At 38.8% G+C, this 22,951-nt stretch overlaps 2 protein-coding genes across 13 annotated transcripts in view; one reads left to right on the top strand and one right to left on the bottom strand.

Annotated features, from left to right (window-relative positions):
- Positions 1–803: 803 nt before the first annotated feature.
- DRAM2 (DNA damage regulated autophagy modulator 2) lies at positions 804–20,730 on the bottom strand. Of its 9 annotated transcripts, XM_081080541.1 has the most exons (10): positions 20,600–20,687; positions 17,819–17,914; positions 16,639–16,783; positions 13,243–13,343; positions 12,869–12,936; positions 11,437–11,576; positions 5,770–5,947; positions 5,219–5,301; positions 3,928–4,020; positions 804–3,399 (listed from the first exon to the last, which is right to left on the bottom strand). In XM_081080541.1, exons 5-10 carry the CDS (start codon positions 12,891–12,893, stop codon positions 3,292–3,294), a joined length of 627 nt encoding a protein of 208 aa, XP_080936667.1. In that variant the 5' UTR covers positions 12,894–12,936; positions 13,243–13,343; positions 16,639–16,783; positions 17,819–17,914; positions 20,600–20,687; the 3' UTR covers positions 804–3,291. The 9 variants fall into 9 exon arrangements, with proteins under 9 accessions (XP_080936667.1, XP_080936660.1, XP_080936664.1 ...); XM_081080534.1 differs by lacking the exon at positions 13,243–13,343 and having other exon boundaries at positions 20,600–20,730; XM_081080538.1 differs by lacking the exon at positions 13,243–13,343 and having other exon boundaries at positions 804–3,059; positions 20,600–20,728.
- Positions 20,731–20,752: 22 nt separating this feature from the next.
- CEPT1 (choline/ethanolamine phosphotransferase 1) overlaps positions 20,753–22,951 on the top strand; it is a 34,263-nt gene continuing 32,064 nt past the window's right edge. For 2 of the 4 annotated variants that reach the window (XM_081080531.1, XM_081080533.1), the window contains exons 1-2: positions 20,753–20,850; positions 21,570–21,653. The gene's annotated coding sequence lies outside the window, so the exon portion shown is untranslated. The remainder of the gene's footprint in view (positions 20,851–21,569; positions 21,654–22,951) is intronic. The other 2 variants (XM_081080530.1, XM_081080532.1) reach the window with 1 other exon arrangement.

Genomic DNA, 22,951 nt, shown 5'->3' with positions numbered 1-22,951 from the left:
CCTTGACATGACAGGCTCACTTTGTTCATTCTCAATAAAATGTCTGCCATATATACTAAAGTCTGCATAAGCATAGTTTGTTATTCTTTTGTGGTTGTTGCTGTTTTCTTTTTTTAAATTTATTGGGGTGATATTTGTTAGTAAAATCACATAGATCTCAGGTGTACATCATCTATAAATCCCATCTATAAATCTGTATCATCTATAAATCTGTATTACATCATCTATAAATCCCATTGTATGTTCACCACCCAGAATCAGTTCTCCTTCCATCACCATATATTTGATCCCCGTTACCCTCATCTTCCACCCCACACTTACCCTCTGGTAACCACTAAACTATTGTCTGTGTCTATGAGTTTTTCTTTCTCATGTTTGTCTTGTTTTTTTGTTGTTTTTGGTGTATATACCACATATCAGTGAAATCATATGGTTCTCTGCTTTTTCTGTCTGACTTATTTTGCTTAGCATTATACTCTCAAGATCCATCCATGTTGTCACAAATGTTCCTATATCATCTTTTCTTACCGCTGAATAGTATTCCATTGTGTATATATACGCTGCTGTTGTTTTTAAAGAAAACTATGGAGTGGGTACAAACTTACAGAGGTTGCTTAAAAAGGGATTTTTTTTCTTCTTTATTTTAATCTTCTTAATGAATGAGTACATCTTTCTAAAACTAGCATCCTAGCTGGTTAAAAAGAGGTAAGATGTACATCATAGATTTACAAGGACACTAATAAGCCAATATTTACTGAATTTAAATTTCAGTGAGTCTGTACAGGACACTGCAGAAGAGATAATAAAAGTTATAGTTCTCTTTAATAAATCCATCGAGCATTTACAAATTATGATACTATCCTAGAAATACAAAATATAATCTTAGTAACTGGGATGAACAAAAAAACCACAGCTCCTAAATTATATTAGATCTCATTTAATTTTCGAAAATCTGGTTAAAAGTGGCTAGTGGCGGCTCCTTCTATACAATGAGATTCTGCCATGTCTTAAAATCTTGTTTTTATCCAATCAATATCCAATATGTAAGGAGGAAAAATTAAGAAAGAGCATTCCTGTTTTTCAAAACCTTAATATGAAAATAAACACATGCATTACATTTGTATTTTACTGGCTAAAATTCAATCTCATGTGTACACTTAATTGAAAGAGAGGCTGGGAAATATAGTCTTGCTGTGTTCCCAGGACATAAAGGAAATAAATGTTCACTAACAGGTCACAGTATCTGCTAATTTTATCAGCTTAAAACCTCTTCTTAAAGCTAAACATCCAACACAAAAATGTTAATTGAATTAAAGAGAAATGCCATTGTATGTTCTTCCAATCTGACAATGAAGACAAAGCATATTTTGAGGATATGGTTGTCTGCTATTACTTCACCCTTAAGGTGAGGGTTTAACACACATTCATAATTTGTATTTATAATTCTTTTTTGAACTTACTAATATTTTCAGCCTATGTTATTTCTAAGGGTAAAAGTTAAATAATGGAATTAAGATACTATTTTTGTCTTAAAATAATTTCTTTAATGTGTTAGTGCACATCTCTAAGCCTAATATTCTAGTATGGATATAGAAGTCCATCTTCTGTCATCTTCCCCCTCGACACAATTTTTGTAATTTTATGAACTTTGATTCTCTCAATTTTCCCCTCACCATACTATGGTCCTCATACCTTTTTTTACAATTTCCTTGATAATATAGCAATCAGGACTGGATGCTGTTTCACAGGAGTGGTTGCACCATGATTTTCAGAGGCATAATAAAAAATTTGTTATAGTTTGTATAAGAGTACATTTTTTGTAGTGATGCCAGGTTTCAATAAATCAATGTTTATTGAAATGTCTCTCATGTTCACTGCTGCTTGATATAGGTAAACAGTATTTCATTCCATTTTCTGTCTTCCTGGTCCAGAAGTCTTCAGAAATTAAAGTCCTATTCTAGCAACATATTCATAATTCACCTCTCTGGCTCCACCATATAACCATTTGTCCTTAAATTGCTCCCCCTTTATACTTGTTCTCACAATGTTTTATTCTGGATATTGAACCATTTCTTCAAAAAAGATAAACCTTGTTAATCTTCTTCAAGGATTCTTTTGCAAACCAGTTTGTCACTGGGCACCATCTAGCTGAGCATTTTCTTCTTTTGAATTTCATCTGGGATCTGTAAACCACTCTTGAGCTGCACAGATAGAGATCCAAGTAGAAGCTATCCAATCACTTGTAGGATCAAAGAGATCGATAGAAAATCGTTCTGGTGGACATACGTATTACAGTTATTTTGTACCTAGGGTTTTTGGATTGTTGATTTTTGTCCTTTAGAATTTGGGTTCTATAAAGAATATCCCAGTAAAAAGGCTCAAAATTTGCCTGTTCAAGACTACTTTCACAAATAAATATAATTTGTTATAAAGAAAAACCTAAAAGCTCTTGACTGCAGTTTGGAGTGACTTTTATATTAATTGTATCTGCTGTTATTCACAAACTTCTCAGCCTTGTGTATGCACATTAAACTTTGTTTTATGTAAAAAAACGATTGGAGTATATTTAACTATAGCTACTTGCCTCATTTGTGATTAAAATTTCATACCAGAGACCAAGCTTCATGAAATTATTGCAAGCATGTGATAGACCAGTTAGCATAATATCTGACCTGATCGCAGCAATCAAATTAATACCTACAGAATCTCTTGTGCGAAGCTTAAGCAATGACAGTGCTCACATGAGCACTGCTTCCCAGGTCTGCTTCCCTTGAAAGGTGGATTCCAGAAGAAAAAATTTTTATAAAGACTATAAGTAATGTATTAATATGGTAAAACTATTACTTCAAAACCCAATTCTAAAGGAGCTGCTGAGCAATGATGATCATTTGATGTCCTGAAAAATGTCTCTGATAAAGGTGCTCCAAGTAAAACATGCTTTACAATGATTTCTAAAATGAAAAAGGTTGGGTTTTGCAGACTGCTTAGTGCACTTCTGGTGTTTCTCTTAAATAAAGCAGAAAAATATCTACAGTGTTGTAGTCCTTTGGTTTTATTTTCTGGAATAAAAAAAAAGTATAGGCATAAATGTTTCTGTATGGTCTTCTTGAAGAGACCCTTTAAAATAACGTTATCAAATGGCTTAATTCATGTCTCTTGATTATCAGTCTCCATCAATGTCACTGTCAGCCTTGATTAACTGGTAGAAAATTTCAGGGCAGAATAAGTAACTTTTATGATATTTTCCCAATCCCTGAGAATCAATCATCACAGAAATATTTTATCCTTTCATCATAAGTCTCTGGAAAGTAGCCGTGTCCGTTCATTGTTAACAGGGCAAGGAGCAGTGTCATAGAGGGTTAATCCATGTAAATTGGCTTCCACCCTTAAAGAAATTTTCTGGAACAGAAAAGAAAATTATATACAGAACTTTGCTTCTTAAAGACAAATCACATCTTCAATTCTTCAATATGTTCTGAGGAATATCGTTTTGGATTAGGAATGTAACTCAATTCTAACGAGTAACAAGAGTGAGACAGCTGCTGTACGGCCAAAGGTATCATGTGTAATACCAACAAAGCGGGAAAACCCAAACTTCTGTACTCAGAAGTTCCTTGTTTTGCTTTTGTTTCTATGAAGAATAAGTAAAATTAAATGTTGCGGCTGGCCTACATACATGTAGGCAGAGTTGATGAAAATTCTGTGAAAGAATTTCTGCATATTTGATTGTTTTACACCCATTTTTAAGGCTGAATCTTGCTGCAAGACACAACTTCTGCAAACATGGAAACAATTCATCTGAGAAGTTTCTCTTCTGACATTACTGCTTATGAAGTTAAATTTTGAAAAGCCTGGAGACTTGCCTATAGAAAGTTCTCGTATTCTACCTGAAGGAAGTTTGACAGCATAAAATCTGTGTTTCCTTACCTGAAAATCACGGATATAAGTCAGGAAAAAACCAAAGAAGGAAAATGACATAGACCATTCTGCTGCAGTAGTGATCATGTGAAGCATATAACCCTTGTGTGACAATGGAAAGAAAGAATAGTTCTGTGACATTTCATTCAAATGAGCTGTAATTTTTCTCTAATAAAAAACCCATAATATTTATAAACCAATCAGCCTCCTGAAAATAAACCTTGATATATTGCACCCATCTCCAGAACTACAGGCAGACATTAGGAAAGTCATCCTAAATGATCTAGCTATCCTGGTTTTATCCAGAGCAAATCAAAGTTCCATTTGGATAGCTAAGACAGGAGATCTTCTAGTCTACAATCAAGAAGTCACTGTCTTTCCGAAAGCCATAAGAGTCATTAAATGCCACTAAAAAGAGTTTAAGTAAACAATGCTCATGATAAACTTAGTGCTATTTTTAGAACATTAAATAATACATGGATTATATTTTAGAGAATCTTATAAATTATTTCATTCATTCTCACAAACACGTCCTACCTAGGGCTGATTTCTTTAAAAACAGTTTAAAATAAAATACCACTGAGCAGTTGGTGAAAACAGATGAAATCATTTAATTTCGATTTAGTACCGTGTTTCCCCAAAAATAAGACCTAGCTGGACCATCAGCTCGAATGTGTATTTTGGAGCAAAAATTAATATAAGACACGGTGTTATATTATATTATATCGTATTAAGATCTGGCCTTATTTTACCACAATATAAGACTGGATCTTACATTAATTTTTGCTCCAAAAAACGCATTAGAGCTGATGGTCCGGTTAGGTCTTATTTTGGGGGAAACATGGTATATGTCCTTTCTCTTTTTCCCTTAGGATCAAAGATGCCATTTCTATTCAGATATGCACTATATTAGAACTCAAAAACAGAGTCCATAATAATAAACTTCCAGATAACAAAAAGTGGGGGACTTTTTTTCAATTCAGTAAACAAGTATTCTAATAAAAGTTCTCAGTTGGGTATGTTGTATACTATATCCATATTTAAAGGAGTCAATTTTCTGAGAAAACTCTTTGCCATCACAATTCTCTTCATGTCTTAAAAATGGCTGCAGACCACAGCTGACAGGAGAATATGGATGGTTCCACATAAACTCTATCACATATAGAAAATAATCCCAATTCATAACTGATTATTCTATTTCTGAAAAAAGTTTCATTGTTATTGATGAAAAATACATCGAAATCAACCAAAACCGTCATCTTCACTATAAAACTAAGTTTTCTAGATTCCAAGTTCTTACTTTGTCCTCGGGTTTCCAGTGGAGTTTCTGTACTACGTCAGGGCCGAAATTGCCACTGTACAAAAGTGATGAGCAAGTCAGCACTATAAAAAGAAATAGTCAAGGAAAAATCTCAGAGAAGACCTGTAAGTTTAAAGTAGATTCGAAAATCACTTTAACGGTCCAAAAGGATTACTCATACATTTGTTTTCAAGCTCCAACCCCATTTTCTTAGAGACGTCATGTTACATGGCAGTAGGAACACTTTAAATGTGCTTCTATCAGAAGCTTCATTCAGCTACATAATTGTTCTCAGGAAGGGAGAGCACTGATTCATCCCTCACATCTCTGAAGTGAGTATGATGAGGCTAAATATGATCTTTGTTCCTAGCCCAGTGACTGAGGTCCTTTGTAAAATTTGAATTTCATGTTTCAAATCCTTTAATTTGGGGTTACTAACCCAAAACCTCACTGTCCACGAGAGACCTGCTTACAATGTGCCAAGAGTGTTCACTTAAATGTTATTATTTAATTCCCTTCCAAGTGTAGCCACATTTTACAGCAAAGGATACTGCTAAATGCACTTACTCCACACCAGACGACTGCCAGTAGTCTAATCCAGAAGACTTGTTTGCCATGAATTTTGGGCTGCATTTGATAGGAGAGGATGGTCTGAACAAACATGTATAATGAGCCCATTCCAAAGGTGAGCACAGCTCCACACACATGTACAATAAAAAAGGTGGTTTTCTGAGCGGTAGAAAGAAGAAATGAAAATAAAAGAAACTCAAAACACACTGCCAAAACAATATTTAAAAGCACAAGTGATTTCAAACGGACATTCATTGAATTTGAAAGCTCTGCAGATTCTACAGATTACTTCCGGAAGGAATTTTCTATCCGAGCGCTCAGCATAAACCTGAGGATTACAGTAATAGAAATTATTTCATATGCCACTACCGAAAATATGATAGTAATTATTTATTTACTCATTTAATGTTTGTTTACTTGGGTGCCTTTTATATGTTAAGCACTGTTCTAAGTACTCAGACATATTAGAGAACAAAACAGACAAAAATCTGGCCCTTAGAGTTTACGTTCAACTCTAGGAGCATAAACAATAATAAACTTTAGAAATAAATTCCATGGTATGCTAGATGGTGGGTGGTAACGGTTACAGAAAAAGAACAGTGCAAACTATGAGGATTAGGACGGTGGGGAATGCCAGGAGTAGGGAATTTCAATTTAAATCTAATTTAACTCTAAATGCAATTAAAAGGCTCTAGAAATTAAAACATCCCCCCTTGGCTTTAGTTTTATTGGTTTTGAAAAATTACACAAGGGATTATCATAAACTGTAATTTTTTTCTCCTTTACCTTACTTTCTTATCAGTATCCACTTACATTTCACTTTTTACTATTTATACCATTTGCTTAAAAAGCGATGACAGAAGCTCTCGAAAAATTCTACAACAGTTTTCGGTTGAACAGCTCAATTTTTCTAAACTGATGCTGTCTGTATTTTACTGGGTTGAGACGGACAGTACAGCAGTTGGCACAGAGGGTCTGACCAAAGTAAGAAGAGAGCTTAGGGCTTGGTTCCCTCATTTTACAATCAACTGTGCTAATTCACAAATACAGAGCCAATTTTCTTAGGAGAAGGTGTAGGAAGTTTCTAGTATAAAGAAGTAAAATATAACAATTTATTTGCCAGAGGCATTGATGTCCTTTTGGAGAAAGGGCTACTTTGATATGATTTCGGGTGTGAAAATTGACAATAAGTTAGGAGCACTGGGAAGACAAAAAAAAAAAAAAAAATCATTGCTATTACTCCTCTGTGTAACAAAGGGGGGAAAACCATTCAACACTGATAAAACATTAATATAAAATGGTATTATTTTTTTGGTTTATAATTATGTGAATTTATCTATACATATGGATAAAGGATGGAAAATACAGGCAAAAATGAAATCAATTATTTTACGGTTAAGAGCAGGAATATGGGTAAATTTTCTCCCTTAAAAATATTGTCACATATATTGATGAAGCTAAACACAGATACATCCTGATCAATGTCCTTTGTGAACAGTACACAGTTCTATTAACAGAATCCTATGGATTGAAAAGTAAAAATAAAGAATGGAGAGCATTTACTACTATGTTTTTCTAATTAAAATAGAGGTATTAGAAAACTGGTTTTAATTGGCCATATCTCTGCTTAATACAAGGTTTGACCAAACAATATGGTGAATGTTTAAACAAAAAAAATTTATTACAGTAAGACACATTACCATTAATCCCCCTCAAAATACTCACCCTTGGAACACACTTATCCCATAATTATTTTCACTTTCTAAAGCAGTTCTGGAAGTCCTCTTTTGTGAGTGCCTTTAGTTGCACTGTCGTGGCTGCCTCGATGTCCTAAATCATTTTGACTTTGGGGAGGAGCCAGAAGTCACACGGTTCCAGATCCGGTGAATAAGGTGGATGAGGACACACCGTAATGTTTTTATTTCACAGAAATTGCCATATGAGAAATGATGTGTGACACGGAGCATTGTCATGAGGGAGGATGATTTACGGCACACTTTAAAATACACCTCTCAACTGTAGCTCATGCCTGACAGACTGCACCGAATACACTGAAACTTGTCACACACTGTTACTAAGGTTTGACACGCCGCTTCCCATATTGAAGGTCCCTGCCTTTCCGTTGGATGGCACTCGGCAGCAGCACTCACGATAGTTTTTGATCATAACAGAAAGGCTTGGTGTCCCACATCGCTTCTGGTATGGAAATTTCTGTCAAATAAAAACATGACGGTGTGCCTTTATCCACCTTATTCACCAGATCTAGCACCGTGCAACTTCTAGCTCTTCCCCAAAGTCAAAATGATCATGATAGGTAAACGTTTTGAATCAATTCAGGATATCAAGGCAGCCATGACAGTGCAACTAAAGACACTCATGAAAGAGGACTTCCAGAACTGCTTCAGAAAGTGGCAAGAATGACGGGATAAGTGTGTTCAAAGCGAGGGGGAATATTTTGAGGGGGATTAATGGCAATGTGTCTTTTACTGTAATAATTTTTTTTATTTAAACATTCACCATATTATTTGATCACATCTCGTACATTTAATTTTGTTATTTTAGAGACTAGGGAAACAGCAAACAATCTTGAAATGGGCAAGAGGTTATCTTTTCAATGGAATGCTAGAACCTCTGGGACTGGTTCTACAGGAATGTGAGTTTTATTTGGCTTTGATTAGGCTATTTTGCAAACAAAACTTGTGTAATGATAGAAGTTATGAGTAGAGATATAACTTACAGAAAACTGATAGTAATGCAAATAATTCACATACATAGTAATGCAAACTGTGTCCTGCTGAATGCAATTATCACTTGTAAATAAGGATCAGTTTTGCATCTATTTGTAAATTCATTTTAGCATTCCTTATCCAACTGTAAATATGTGATACTTGGACTTCTCTTTTGAACTGGTTTGTAATATGTAGTATTTCTCTCATTAATTAGTAAGTTAAATAAAATATTGGACATGTACAAAAGTCATGATTTTGTCCTCTAAAAATATATTCTTTACTAAAACAAAGATAAAAACTTATCCTTGACTAAGACAAACAAGAGAAATTAGAAATATGTGATCAGGGGCAAATGTTTTATATAGAACTTATAAATTACACATTGAGTTGTCTATAATATTTACATAAAAGCAGTTAATAAAATTTAGGAACTAATCTTCTGCTTACTTATCCTTATCCCTTCCAAAGTCTTCTTGAGGATAAATTTTCTAGTAAGGGAGAATGCCATGTGATAGTAAAGGCATAAATTACAGAGTTACGCTGCCACAAGCTAAGGAACGCCGAGGATTACTCGCTACCTCCAGAATCTACGAGAGACGTATGAACCGATTCTCCCTCTGAACCCCCCAAAAGAACCATCGCTACCCACACTTTGATTTCAGAATTCTGGCCTCCTGAACTTTGACAGAATACATTTCTGTTATTTTAAAGCCATCCACGTTGTGGTGTTTTGTCATGGTAGCCCTAGGAAATTAATACAGATTTCAGCCTACTTATCCCTTCCAAGTTTCCTTGAGGATAAATTTCCTAGGAAGAGAAAAATTCCTCTAAGTAGGCACTGAGTACACTTGCTATGTATTTTTTTTCCTGAATATTAATTATGACACACTTATTTTTTCAAAAAAATTTTGTACTTTTTAAGTCAGATTTTTTTCAAATGCCGTATTATAATTATTAGGTGTCTTTAAATGCAGACAACCACTGTAATAGCAAGAGAATTTTTTATCTATCCTGCTTAGTTCCTTTGGCCTCTCTCAATAGGTTACTAAATATTTAACGAGAACATGTGTGTGCTAAATACCATGTTAGTTGTTGTTCACAATGGTGAACAAAAGTGTTGTGCTTAATATTAATGAAGATAGGTATCAACTAACATATTTTTAAATAAAATTTTAAAAGCACAGATATAAAATTAGACTATAATAGGCTTTATAAGGAATTTGTTCCCAGAGGCTTGGAGAACACAAAGAGAGAGAACTTGAAATACACAGGAGCAAGGCTATCCACACCAAAGATTTCCCTGAGAAATTACAGTCTGCGCGGAGATCTGAAAGATGCCTAGGCCTAGGGGTGTGGAAGGTCCTACGGAAGAAACAACAAGTGGAGTTAAGTAAACTTGTCTTAGTCAAGGAACAAAAAAAGACCACTGTTGTGGACAATGGAGACATCAGGAAGGGGAACGATGAAGAGTGAGGCTGGAGAAGGAGACGGCAGCCAGATCACAGAAGACCTTTGAGTTAACTAAGCAATTTGGCAGTTACCAAATTTCTCTTTCTCTGTTGATTATAGCTCTTCTCATGCAAGTTTGAAGCTGCAGATCTTTCCACAGGGGGACAGGGAAACAGAGGGAGATGTATATATATTTCCAAAAGATTACTTTGGCTGTTATATTAAATTAAAGGAATGTAAGAGTGAATGCTGAGAAACTATTAAGGAGACTATGGCAGGAGTCCAGAGATGAAATCTAAACTGGTTGAGAAGAGGATGGTAGGGATAAAAGTGGAGATAGAAGTGGAGAGAAGCAGTGCTTACGAGAGATGTTTGAGAGGTGCACCAACAAGTCCTTACTTTGAAACACAGTGCTAGCCTCTCTTCTAAGTCAAGCGCTATAACTGTAAACCTGCTTAACTCCCTCAAAGGTCTTGTATGATCAGGCTGCTGTCTCCCCCTCCAGCGTCATTCTGCATCATTCCCCTTCCTCATGTCTTCATTGTCCATAACACTGGATATATGTATGAAAGAAAGGAATTTCTATTGTGTTAAGACACTGAAAATTTGGGCTTTGTTACAGCAACAAGCACTACCCTAATATCCTCTTGGATTATAACACTAGAGATTACTAGTGTTAACCACGCTTAAAAAATGAAAAGGAGAGAGTAATCAGAAGCATTATAGGAATGGAGAACTTTGAACACAAGAGAGACAGAATATGCCTCTATGTGTGTATTTGTACGAGTTCATGTCTGAATAGTTATTAGATCTCTCAATAGGTGTCTAATGGAAACTTTAAAGATTGCAGAGAGATTAATCAAAAAGCACCACGGGCCTAGGATGTAACCGGTAGAGCCAAAGATTTATCTGAAAAAACAGCAATGGAAAGGAACGTGGACAGTTTGCAAATACCTGGTGAAGGCTGACTGCTATTTTAACATTAAGAATTCCCTGCGAAAAAGCTAGAAGAGCCTCAGATCCTCCCATTACTTCCTAATATAAGAGCTGGGTAACTAGGAATGCAGGCAATCAATGGGAACATCTAAACAAGACCATAAAATAGGTAAATGAGTATAAATTGTCAGGCATATTTTTTTATAAAGTTCAAATCTGTAATTGTGTCACATAATTTATAGCAATTCTTACTGGTCTTGGAGTAAACTCCAACTAAGTAGTAATAAAGAGTCTAACAAATAGAATCCTGTGGATCCTTAAAAAGTCAGAATAATTTATATTTATACGAGAGATTATTGAGAATGAAATTTTCTAGTTTGTGAATGTAGCTATTTCTAAAAGGGTCAAATAATATCAAAGCAATGGAATTCTATTTTGCTAAGGCAAAGAAACAATAAAGCAAGTAACTGAATGTTTCAGGTTTCCTTTGTAACATGCAGTACTTCAGGAAAACATCTGGATTAAAACACAAACCTGGAAGTTGGCCACAAGAGAAAGTCCTAAACAACTCAGCAATCCAAGTACAAGGCCAGCCTTGTTTAATCTGATGATACAATTGCCTTCAGGACTCAGAGCATGAACTTGCTTATAACGAACATAAATGGTAGCAACGCCTGGGAAGAGACATTCCAAGAAAAAAGCAATAAATAACCAAGGAATAAACTTGCCAATAAAGAGTTCGCAAAGGTCACGTCTATTGAGAAACACAGATTTTTCTTTTGAAAGTTAATCTGAGAGAAGAAAAAAAACTAAAAATCAAAAAAAGTTATAGATTTCAAAGGAATTTTAAAGTTGGACTATGTAACTACTGCTATCTGTAGTGTGACTGAGCAACTCATTTGCCTCCCATGGGCCTCAATTTACCAATATTTAGGATAAAATTTAAGAGATAAGCTTAATGCTTCTAAACATCAATCTTTCTGAAATCTCTAATGGTGTTACATAAAACACAAAATATTCTATATGATTGGCATTCAAGTCTAAATTAATTAGTTGTAGAATACAGATAAAATGTGCTTACGCATAAAATACCAAGATTTCTTGCCTCAAAAAAAAAACAACAAAAACAGTTATTCACCTCACTCTCTCATTTCACTTTATTTCAAATTATTACAACATGGCTCAATCAGACACAGCACTTACACAGAAAATAAAAAAATTTTACCACCCTTATTAGTGAAGAAAGGGCCAAATCGAACATTGTATTGTAAAAACATTGTCAAAGAACTCAGAAGTGCAGAAAACATAGCAGAGACACGATTATGTAGACATGTTTTTGAAAACTTTAGTTGTAAAATCAACTTCTATACATTGAGTCATTTACTTGACTTTACTTTCTGACTTCATATGGAAGAATGCAAATATTTAAAACAATCGTAAGTGGTGGAAAAATAGTATTTTGGTAAACCATTAATAAAAATTTGGTTCAAAAAATAATTAACAGGAACGTAAAATACTATAGTAGAACTCCATTCCTTTGTTATTAGAATATCGCTCAAAAATCAAAACATGGTTCCATCGCTATTCTCAAACTTCTCAATTATTTATCCTAACGGAATATAGTTGGGGTTAGTTGTGGTCAGTGTGTTTACAGCTCTTTGTCCTCTGATTGCTGCTTACGAAATCTACTTAAGGCCTCAAGGGATATTTGGTTATACTTTACAACTGGTATTTGAACGAGTAGTCAAATAACCCGATAGATTTTTTTCAAGATTTATTTCCATAATTTAGTATTTCTAGAAATTGTCTTTTAAAATGAATATATATGTGAGCAATAATTTAGTGATAATATTCCCTCAAGTATAGTAACTGCAAAGTAAAACAAGTAACACAGTAGCATCTAAGAAAAGGAAAGGGCCATTCAGCTATTAAGTTTGATTGTTAAAACGTCACTCTCATTACTTACATAAAACTGCGGCGAAATTTAACATTGCCCCAAACAAGCATTTTTCTGGAGCTACTGTACCAGTGTCACTGAAAGAAAAAAGAAAAAAAAAGAAGGTATGTGGATTTCTGATATTAGATATACTCGTACACATGTGTTTCTTCCAAGGGATAAGAAATAACAGGGATTACTTCAAATCCTTTATCTTTTTTATATAACTATAAGTTCAGCTCATAATTTTATAATGGGACATGACAACTTGAGCTCACAATTATTTGCCCAGTTCACTTTTTTCTCATACCATTTAAGACGATTTCTTTTTGACAACATAGAAATCAGTATAAATTGATTTAAAAAAAAAGCTATGCTTGGCATGTGAAGGATGCGTTACTGACCTAAATCAGTCAGCAGATGTGTTCATCTGTCTCTCCTGAACATCCCCTAAACATCACAGGTCCTTTCACAACTGTCTTTTGTCATCTGTTGTTGACTCTGCCTATAATTCAATTAACACAGAATCATTTCCTGGTCAATTAAAAAAATATTTATCAAGCACCTACCATGTCACAGACAGCATTTTAGAGACAGAACATGGTGGTAAATAAATGAGACAAAGTCTTGCCCTCCTGGAGTTGCCATTTAAGACCAGTTTTGAGGCCCCTCCTCTCAATAGCCTCGACCAATCCTCTAGCAGAATGCTGACTCCCACGGCATTCTGTCCAGACTTCCATTAGAACCACTTAGCACACTGCACTGCCAGGTATCTGGGTACGTGCTGGTCTTTCAGGACAGTGTGGAGTACACAGATCCAGGTCAACAGCCCTCCACTGACTAACTGAAACCTTGGGTGCGTTCTCATATCTCCTTAAAACTATTCCCTATCTGCAAAATGGGGCCATTCATTCCTTCCCAGCCTCTTCAGATCAACATGGCTTTTTGTTGCTGTTGTTCCTTCTACCTTTCAAGATTGCAACAATAATGTGTAAGTATTATTCTCATAATCAGGAAAACCCCCATAATTTTAACAGTTGTAGTCCAAATGATGCTTCTGTTTTGGATTACCCCCAAAGTAAACAAAAGCATGCATTTCCAAGATGGCTGGCTAAGCGGGGCTCCTTCCTGGCTCTGGGACACAATGATACAACCTGGCCTCCAAGTGAGAAGAGCCATTCCCATTCCCTCATCAGCATAGCCCTTCAACCCAGTGGGCATCACACTATTTTGATCACACATCAGAAAAAAAAGTCTGATCATGTAACTTCAAAATGTATGTATTTATTAAATTATACATATGTATTAAATATAAGTTTAAATATTTTTAGATTAATAAAATATACATAGAAGTTCTAATAATTTCTTCTCATCCCCCAGTAGTTAGTCTCATGCACCCTATTTGGGCACCAACTAAGAGAACACGTGAAGCCCACTTGCGTAGAATTGTCTTTGAAATGAAACTTACTTTCAGTTATGTCCTTAGGGGCTGTAACAATTAAATCTTTTACCGTGTTTCCCCGAAAATAAGACCTAGCCAGATAATCAGCTCTAATGCACCTTTTGGAGCAAAAATTGATATAAGAGCCAGTCTCATTTCACTATAAGACCGGGTCTAATACAATACTATACATAATAAATATAATATATAATGTAATGTAATGTAATGTAATGTAATATAATATAATACCAGGTCTTACATTAATTTTTGCTCCAAAAGACGCATTAGAACTAGGGTTTCCAGGTGGGAATTCCTGCCTGTTTTCAGGAATTTTTTTTCTTTCCCATTCCCGAATCCCGAGATACAAACTGTTTTCTGTTCTCCACAATGAATCGTTTCCACAAAGTGACGGGCCAATACTACCAACCACCTGGGTTCAAGGAACAGATTTTCCTGATTTCCCAACCAACTTTTCTTGGGATTCAGGAACACAAAAGTGGAAAAAATTCCCGAGATCAGGCAGGAATTCCGGCCCAGAAACCCTAGCAATAAATAGGGAAAATGTCTAAGAGATACATTGTGAGTAGTACGTTTATTTCCCATTGTGGGTATTACTGGGTTCACGGAACCAATTTTCCTGATTTCTCAACCAACTTTTCTCAGGATTTGGGAACGGAAAAGCGAAAAAAATTCCTGAGAATGGGTGGGAATTCCTGCCTGGAAACCCTAATTAGAGCTGATTGTCCAGCTAGGTCTTTTTTTCAGGGAAACACAACAGAGTCTATGAACTGAAAGAAACTATGCAGAGTATCTAGTTTAACTTAATCATGTTACAGATGAAGGAAATGAGCGTAAGAAGTCAAAATAAGTACCATTGAGTTTAAATATATTAGAATGCTAGAGAAAGATACTCAGATAACAACACTCAGTTCATTAGAAGAAAAATAAAAAGATAGAAAGGGACATAAAAGGAAGTGTCTAGTGTACTATCGGTCAAAAAATCACATGCAATACCATTAGAGAACTGAAACTTTGAAAGAGAACTCAAATGGCCTCTTAAATTATTTAGGGCTCTTTAAAATGAAAGCAGACAAGTTCTCGAAGAGGAAATAAAAATGCCGAAGGACCCACGTGAATCTTATGTATGTTATCTTCTCTTGGCATTACTAAAGAATGAACTGACTCCTTCAGCTACAGGTTCCTCTAGCAAAGTGGGAAGTAGTGGTGATTCTTTACCAAATTAGTCCGAGAATTGGAACCTTAAATTCTAACATATCTTTGGGTTTTGGAAATCTTCCCCCAGTGCACCCAATATGTTGATATCCTTTGTGTCACACCATGCCACTGTGGAAGTAACAAATGTAGATGAGAATGCCCTGATCTGACACTTAAAAACAAATAAATGTAGCCTTTTGAATGATCATCCTTTGAAAGTGTACTATTTTCTGGTTAGAAAGGTTATTTCTCAGAAGGTAAACAAATAAACAAAACAACTACAACCACAAGAAAACAAACCAAACTCTGGAAATGCACCAAGTCATTAATGACTGGGGAGTGGGCAGGAACTGGAGGGGGTTTGGGAAGAGATGTCCACTTTTTATTTTTATAATCACTCTAGTACTCTTTAAAATTTGGTATAATAAGCACATGCTGCCTTTATCGTTGGAAAAAAGAGGGTTACACACAGCACATGCAAATGAGCATCCATCATTAGTAATTTTGAAATTTCAAAAATATTGCCTATAAATTTTGATACTTAATGTGTCAGAAAGATCTAGGCAACATGCCATAAAAAGTAGGAGCCCAGCCTCTAAAGTCAAACTGCCCAATCAAATCACACGACTCAAAAACTGAGCCGTGGCCTTTGGACAAATAAGTTAACCTCCCTGGATCCCATTTTCTCCTCAAATGGAGTAGTAATTCCAACCTCAACAGGTGCTTGTAAGAATTCAATTATTTAAGACCTGAAGAATGCTTAGAACATCACCTGTACACAGTTAAGCAGATCAATAAATGTTTGTCATTACCATTATCTTTTAGTGTTATTGTTGTTTGCAGTGTTTTTTCAATTTTAAGGAGAGAAAAATTCCAATTCTAACTTCTGAGACAACTTCAAATACTTATTCGGAAGACAAGGCACTAAAGTGTCACAATTCACTAAGCAATTCCCCAAAGGAATCTCAGCCCTCTGTCTCCACATTTCTCTATCTCATAGAAAGAGCCAAATACAACTTCCCTGTTTATCAGTGTAATGCCAAACATGAAATTTGAATTTTAAAATGTTAATATTAAATCTCGGCTTCAATATGAACATATGAATGAGACATAAACATTCTCCTATAAAATACATTTCACTGACCTGATATAAGGCAAAGCAGGGTCAACATGGTGGAGGCTTATGGCAGTAATGTATGAAAATATGAAAGCAGCGGCGGTCCAAATTACAAGGGCTGAAGGAAGGAAACTGAGGCCTTGCTGAAACCACCACATCTCAAACAGGTCTTCTGAAGTAGAAAAAAACAAATTACACGAAGTTATTTGCAAGAATTTCATCTAGTCTACTGTAGCCATCTATTCCCCCAACCTTGGACTTATCACTCCGAGCTATTCTACTTCTGAAGTCATCCCTACACCATCTACTAACACCTGTCCTCCTTTGATTTCTCAGTAAATGAAACCAAGATCCACCCACTTGCCGTATCGCGAAGCCTTCTTTCTCCCCCATCTTTCCATACATAATTAAATACCAACTTCTGTTTATTCCACCTCCTAATTTCCTTTAAATCTACCTCTTCTCTCCATCTTCACTGCCACTACCCTGCCTAAACCACTATCATTTCTTGACCAGATTATTATTATAACCTACTAAATGGTCTTCCTCTAGTCTGGAGCACAACCAATCTAGATTCCACCCTAAAACCTTCTAATTCTAACATACCAATTTGACCACCTTATTCTCCCACAAAGAATTCTTCAGTGCCTCCCCTACGCCCTTATAAACAGTCTTTCCTCCTTAACATGCTTTAGAAGGTCCTTGCATTGTCGGAGCTCTACTCCCTTTCTACATTCATCTCTAGCCACTCTGTGGCCTCCGAATTCCTTGCTCTAGTCATTATGCCCATCGTCATTACAAAAGCAAACACAGTGTTTACTGTGTCAGCAATGTTACTAAGCGCTTCAAATACACAACCAGATGTATTCTTCACAACAGAATTATAGAGGTTAAGAGAATTGCTCAAGGTCATACATAGGGAGGTAGACAGGATTCAGACTCAGGCGGTTCCATTCTAACACCAATCGCTACACTGCCACAGCAAACTGCTTTCAGATCTTCAAATGTGTCGCCCTCTCGCATACCTTCAGACCTTATGTACACGGCTCTGTCGGGATGACTAGACGACAACGCTATTAGTCCCTCCTCCCCACTACCACCCGTTAACTCCCACACAAGTCCCATCTCTTCTAGCTTTGGCTGACTGTTCCTGCTTTGTTTCCAATAGCACCCTTTACTTCCCTGCCAGGACACTCATCACACTTACCTGTTGCTTGTTTGGTTTTATCTTCTTCGCTAAACTTTAAATTCTGTGAGAGCAGGAACCAACTGTTTTGTTCACCATTGTATTTCCAGCTCCTACCTAAGAACAAAAAGAGAAGGCTTAAATATATACATACCACGCATCACCACTTCCTAGCTTACATTCCAGACTGAGGATATCGGTAAGAAATAATGAGTCAGTAATGTGAATTAGAAAACATGAATGTGTTTTCATGCATTTAATTTTTTTCAATATAGAAATACTTTCAAATTACTCCTATGCATGTGAAAATAATTTCATGTTTGGAAGAGTATCTTCTCAGTGTGTTAGACTGAAATTTAGCATTTCCCATGAACTCTGTAAAAACTATTTTCTCCAATGTGCTCAGTTTCCTCATCTCAGACTGACCTTCCAAATAATAAAATCTCACCCATTTTTGACTTGTACTTGTCATTTACTCCGATCATCTGACTTGTTGCTAAATATGTACATTCAAATCTTGTCAAGTAAGTTTCTTTTTCCTTTGTCCCTAAAGCCACCATTACAGACTTGATTTGAGTAATTTCCTGTCTGAATTACCATAATCTCCTCCTTCATGTTCTTTTTTCCCTCAGCCTGTCTTTAACATTCCAAAAGTTTTCTTCATCTATTTAATCATGACAATTGCTTGCGAAATTCCTATAATGGTTCCCCCAGCATTTATCTCTGGGACAATAATTCTCAATTCCTATAAATTTTAAATTACAGTACTTCTAAAATCTTTAATTTTTCTCCTTTCATCTCTTTAAATGTTCATTTGTTTCTGATCATTCTAATCTAAAATCCTTGAAAGTCTGGCTCCATACATGCTGGTTCCACTGATCTTTGCATATGTCTTTTATGGTTTTTGACTAGGAGCTCATATTTAGCTTATCTTAATTAGGAGCATCTTAAACGGCTGAGGTTAAAGATGAACCGTTTCAGGGAGGGTCCGTGTTCATTTTTGCCAGGTACTCTGACACATTACTAACTTGGGGCCAACTTTAGTTTCTTGGCTTCCAGGTTTTTCAGACCAGGTATGCCAATTTGAACCTTGAATCTGAGTAATGGCAGACCCGGCAGTTTTAGTTATCAGGTGGTATTTTTATTCCCCCACCTGGAGCTCTTGTGAAAATGAACAAATTTTTTTGTGTTCTCTCTTTGCCAGGAAGGAGTTTTCCTAGGCCATCTTTCACTGCTTTTGTATCGATTTTTGAGGGTTCTGGCTGAATTTGGGAGGAGGTGGTTTCCAAGGCTATATAATTTCAAGTAAAAATATTTATTTATTTATTTTATTTTTTTTAATGAAAAAAGTCATGCCCTGAAATACAGGTACCATTTACACAAACTACCTACCATGTGAATGGTACCTCTTGGAGGTACACCTAGGAGGTCAAAGGGGTATGATTTTATCTACTTTGGGTGGGGTCCAGGAAGAGCCTATCACCTGTCCCTAACTGCTTCTGCCAAGGAAGCAAAATTAGTATTTTAATGGTTAATAATTTAATAAACAACTCAAAATACTTGAAAATATGCAGGAATAACCTCTACACAGCAGTAAGAGTGTTTAACGAAATGTTTTTGCATTGCTCACCCACCTATCTTCTCTACTTTCTTTGGTGAACCATGAATCAGAACTGCAGTTACACTTTTTAAGTTTCACAAATACTTAAATGCCAGTGGTAATAAAATGAATTCCTTATGCTGTCTCCTATAAGTGGTGACTGCTAAAAAACGATAAGAAAGAAAATTCTGGATATTCCAAGTGTGAAGCAAGCCCTAAGCTTCTTTCCGAGGTCCACATAACCATCAGGCCTAAAGCAAAGCAGAAGAGAAAAAGGGTTGTTTTTCTAAACTCTAACTTAACCTTCTGACACACGTAGTATTCTTGTAATGGTTAAATTCTAAAGAACCTAGAAGTTTAACATTTTTTATAAGTTGGATCGAGTATCCCCGACACTTTGGGGAGACTCTGACGATGCGCTGCAAATTACAGAGCTGCATTTGCGTGCTGATTTGCAAATTAAACTTGGGGACAACTGTTAAAATCATTTCTGGGGTGTGTTTTTCAAACACATCCTGATGCAAAACGGTAGTGGGTACAAAGCACTTGCCGCGTACCTTTCAGCACGAGGCTCCCCCCCGCGATAGAATTGCGCGTCGTAGACTTGAGTTTCGCAGAGACACAAGGTCACCACAGATCTCCATCTCCAACCTCCTCGCCCCCACCTCCCCACGACGGACGCTGAGCCCGGGAGTGACACCTGCAACACGTACTCCACCGCAGTGTTTGTGGGACTGGGGCAAGGGTTCTCGGCACCGGCTTGAACCCCGGGGAACCGCGTATTTCGATCGCCGCCTCCTTCCGCAGGCGCACAGCTTTGGGACGCAGACGGGCGCCCGCTACGCCCGGGGCCCGGGGGAGAGGCGGGAGGCGGAGCTTAGCCGGGCTCGGGGCGGGGGGAACCGGGAGGGGGCGCGGAGGAGCGAGCGGGGACCGGGACGGGGACGGGGAGGTGAGGCGCGGAGACCCGAGCCCGGCCTGCACCAGCCCGGCCCCCGGGAGCCCCGGAGCCCGCCCGCCGCCGCCCCGCGGTCGCTCGCCGCGCCTCCCACAGTACTGTCCCTGGAGGCGCAGCGGGCTGGCACGCGACTCGCACGCCCGCCACGCGGCGTGGGGGCCCCGGGCTGTGTCCACTTCCCCGAGCCGCTGACATGCAGCCCTAGAGCGGGCGGCGGCCGCCCTTCATCCCCTCCCCGGCCTACCTTCCTCGGGGGAGCCCGCCAGCGCCGGCCGCCAGGTCCGGAGCCCCGCGGATGGACAGGCGTGGGGCGGGGCCCCAGGGCGCGCTCCCGAGCAGCGCGGCCCGGCCCGGGGCGCGCCCGCCGCCAGCTCCGACCGCGTCTCCCTTTACGGCCGTCGCGAAAGTGTCGCGAACGCGCAGCCTCCCATCAGAGTCACCCAGTCGGCTGGAGGCGGAGGGCTTGTTTCTCCGGGTGTGCTCGTCGGGGTCCGGGTAAGGCTGCGGGGCTCGGTCTTGGGAGAGCCTCGGGGGAGTGACGGACGTGCTGGGGGACACGACTCTTACGAGGGGTGGACGGGGGGGGGGTCCCTGCTCAGGGCTGGGGCGTGGGAACGTCCTGTGTGTGGACTCGCGCGAGGCGGACGCCGTCCCTCCTCGCGCTGGGTGGCCTGGCGCGCGGCGTTGTGGGGAGGGCGAGGGGCGAGTCCCCTGCGGCCCCGGTGGGGAAGACGGCGGTGGCGAGGTGCCAGCGCGGGACAGGGGCCGCGGCGCGCGGGGAACCTCGGCGGCCCGGGGCTGGGCGGCCCGACGGCGGGCGGCGCTGCCAGCGCGGAACCGACCTTGCCCGGCCTGTCCGCACCCTCCTGCGCGGCGGCTGCGAAGTCCCCCGCCGGGTGCACCGCGTGCCGGGGTGGCCTTCCCCGTGGCGTGCGGGGCTCGTGGTGAGTGGGGGGGGCAGCAACTTGTCTAGAAATTTCAGCGTCTCGCCCGCGACGGTGGACGTGAGCGGTGTTGTTGGAAGGAGGAGAAGCGCCGGGGCTCTGGTCGTGTGCGCCCGCGTTCCCACAGACACGGGCGGAGGGGGTCCGACACTCAGCCGTGTTCGGCTTGTTTCCTCCCACCCGGGGTCACCCAGCTCATTAATGACTCCATGTTACCGTGGTAGGCACACTCGCAGGTCTTTAAACAAATGTTCGTGTCTTATCTTGTAGGTGGACAAAGAATAAAGATTCGGTGTCTGCTCTGCAACTAGTAGGAGTCCTGTGTGCGCTGTGTGGGGCGAATTGAGTAATCCCGTAAGTTAGACTGTGGTCCGGGCCAAGCGGAGCGGTACTGTTGTAGGTAGAATCGTTGGCGTAAAAGTCCAGACACTGAGGTTCTGCAAGCATCTGGCTGCATCCTCGTTCTACGCTGAGAAAAACGCGTCACAGCGCGCGTGTCTTTGCAACCCTCCCACTTAAATAGGTTAGATAAATCGGCCTCGGGCATTAACCTGTTTTCACAGAGGCGTCATTGTTGTCCAGTCGATAGATTGTTGCTGAATATTTGCAACTATGGTTTCATAAACGTGTTCTCTTTCCTCTCCCACATCCACTCTCGCTTGAAAATGTACATTATAAACTCTATTAAGTGTGTGGATATTTGACTGTAAACTTTTTTTTGTAACTCCAATTACCTTCTGGTGCATAGTCAGTTTCTTTTCTAGGCAGCAGTAGACATGTTCTTTGAGCTAGCTGGACGTGCTCACGGTGATGTTTTGGAGGGTCACGCCCTGCTGTCTTTTTTAAGGGAATAGGAAAATAATTTATAGAATGCCAGGTTTTTGCTTTTTCCTTCCTTGAGGAAGTTGTTCCCTATTTTTAAGGAATGCGAGATTTCACTTGGGCAAAACAGGAGATCTACATTGTGTTACCCAGTACTGTTTTTGCTTCCAAGCCTACTGAAAAGGCTTTTGTTTTCGCGAACTTGTTCTGTGTATCACTTGTTAAATAATGCTGAATGCGATCCTGTGATCCTGTTGGTTTTCTTTCTGTTTTTTAAACTTGCTTTTTATAGTTTGCTCTGCCTCCCAAATAGTGTTGGCCATTAGTAGTGTTCCTCCAGTGCCATGAAGGTTGGAAAGAGCTGTGTAATCACCAATTTCTGTGGAAAGACTGTAAACATGCTGCTGAATCAGAGCAGTTCAAAACTTGGCACCTGTAGGCATGGGGGGCTGGGAATTTTGGAATCTCGAACTGCAGGTTGGATATTGTGTAAGCTTATCTAGTGCTCTGCTGAGTGGTGGAGATTCCTTTTTTAGTGTGATACTTGTCAGATGTTCCCCAGTGCTGATCACAGGAGTCATGTAGGTTGCATGCCATTATCCTCAGCTGCTGTAAGCACAGATGTTGCACGTCGTAGATTTAAGGTCCACAAATTGTGTGTGATTTTAGTAAAAGTACTCACTAAATGTCTGATTATATTTTTGTACCTTTGTTGGACTTTTCACATAAATGTTCATGCCTGCACACAGAAAACATTTTTTGTTTGTTTGTTTAACCATATGTGCCCCCTCCTCTGGACTCCTGCAAGTCTGTTCACAGCGTGTTATTAT

Source organism: Rhinolophus hipposideros, assembly GCF_964194185.1.
Source record: "Rhinolophus hipposideros genome assembly, chromosome: 19".
NCBI lineage: Eukaryota > Metazoa > Chordata > Mammalia > Chiroptera > Rhinolophidae > Rhinolophus > Rhinolophus hipposideros.
The sequence above is the reverse complement of the archived record's forward strand: the minus strand, read 5'-3'. Positions and strand labels throughout refer to the sequence as shown.

Excerpts from the sequence above, each read along its gene's own strand:
- DRAM2 (XM_081080534.1), bottom strand. The coding sequence starts at position 16,769 with ATGTGGTGGTTTCAGCAAGGCCTCAGTTTCCTTCCTTCAGCCCTTGTA. Across the intron at positions 11,577-12,868 it reads AAATTTCGCCGCAGTTTTAT|GCGTTGCTACCATTTATGTT; the intron begins GTAAGTAATGAG and ends GTCTCTTCCCAG. Across the intron at positions 5,302-5,769 it reads TGGAGTAAGTGCATTTAGCA|TGCTGACTTGCTCATCACTT; the intron begins GTATCCTTTGCT and ends TTCTTTTTATAG.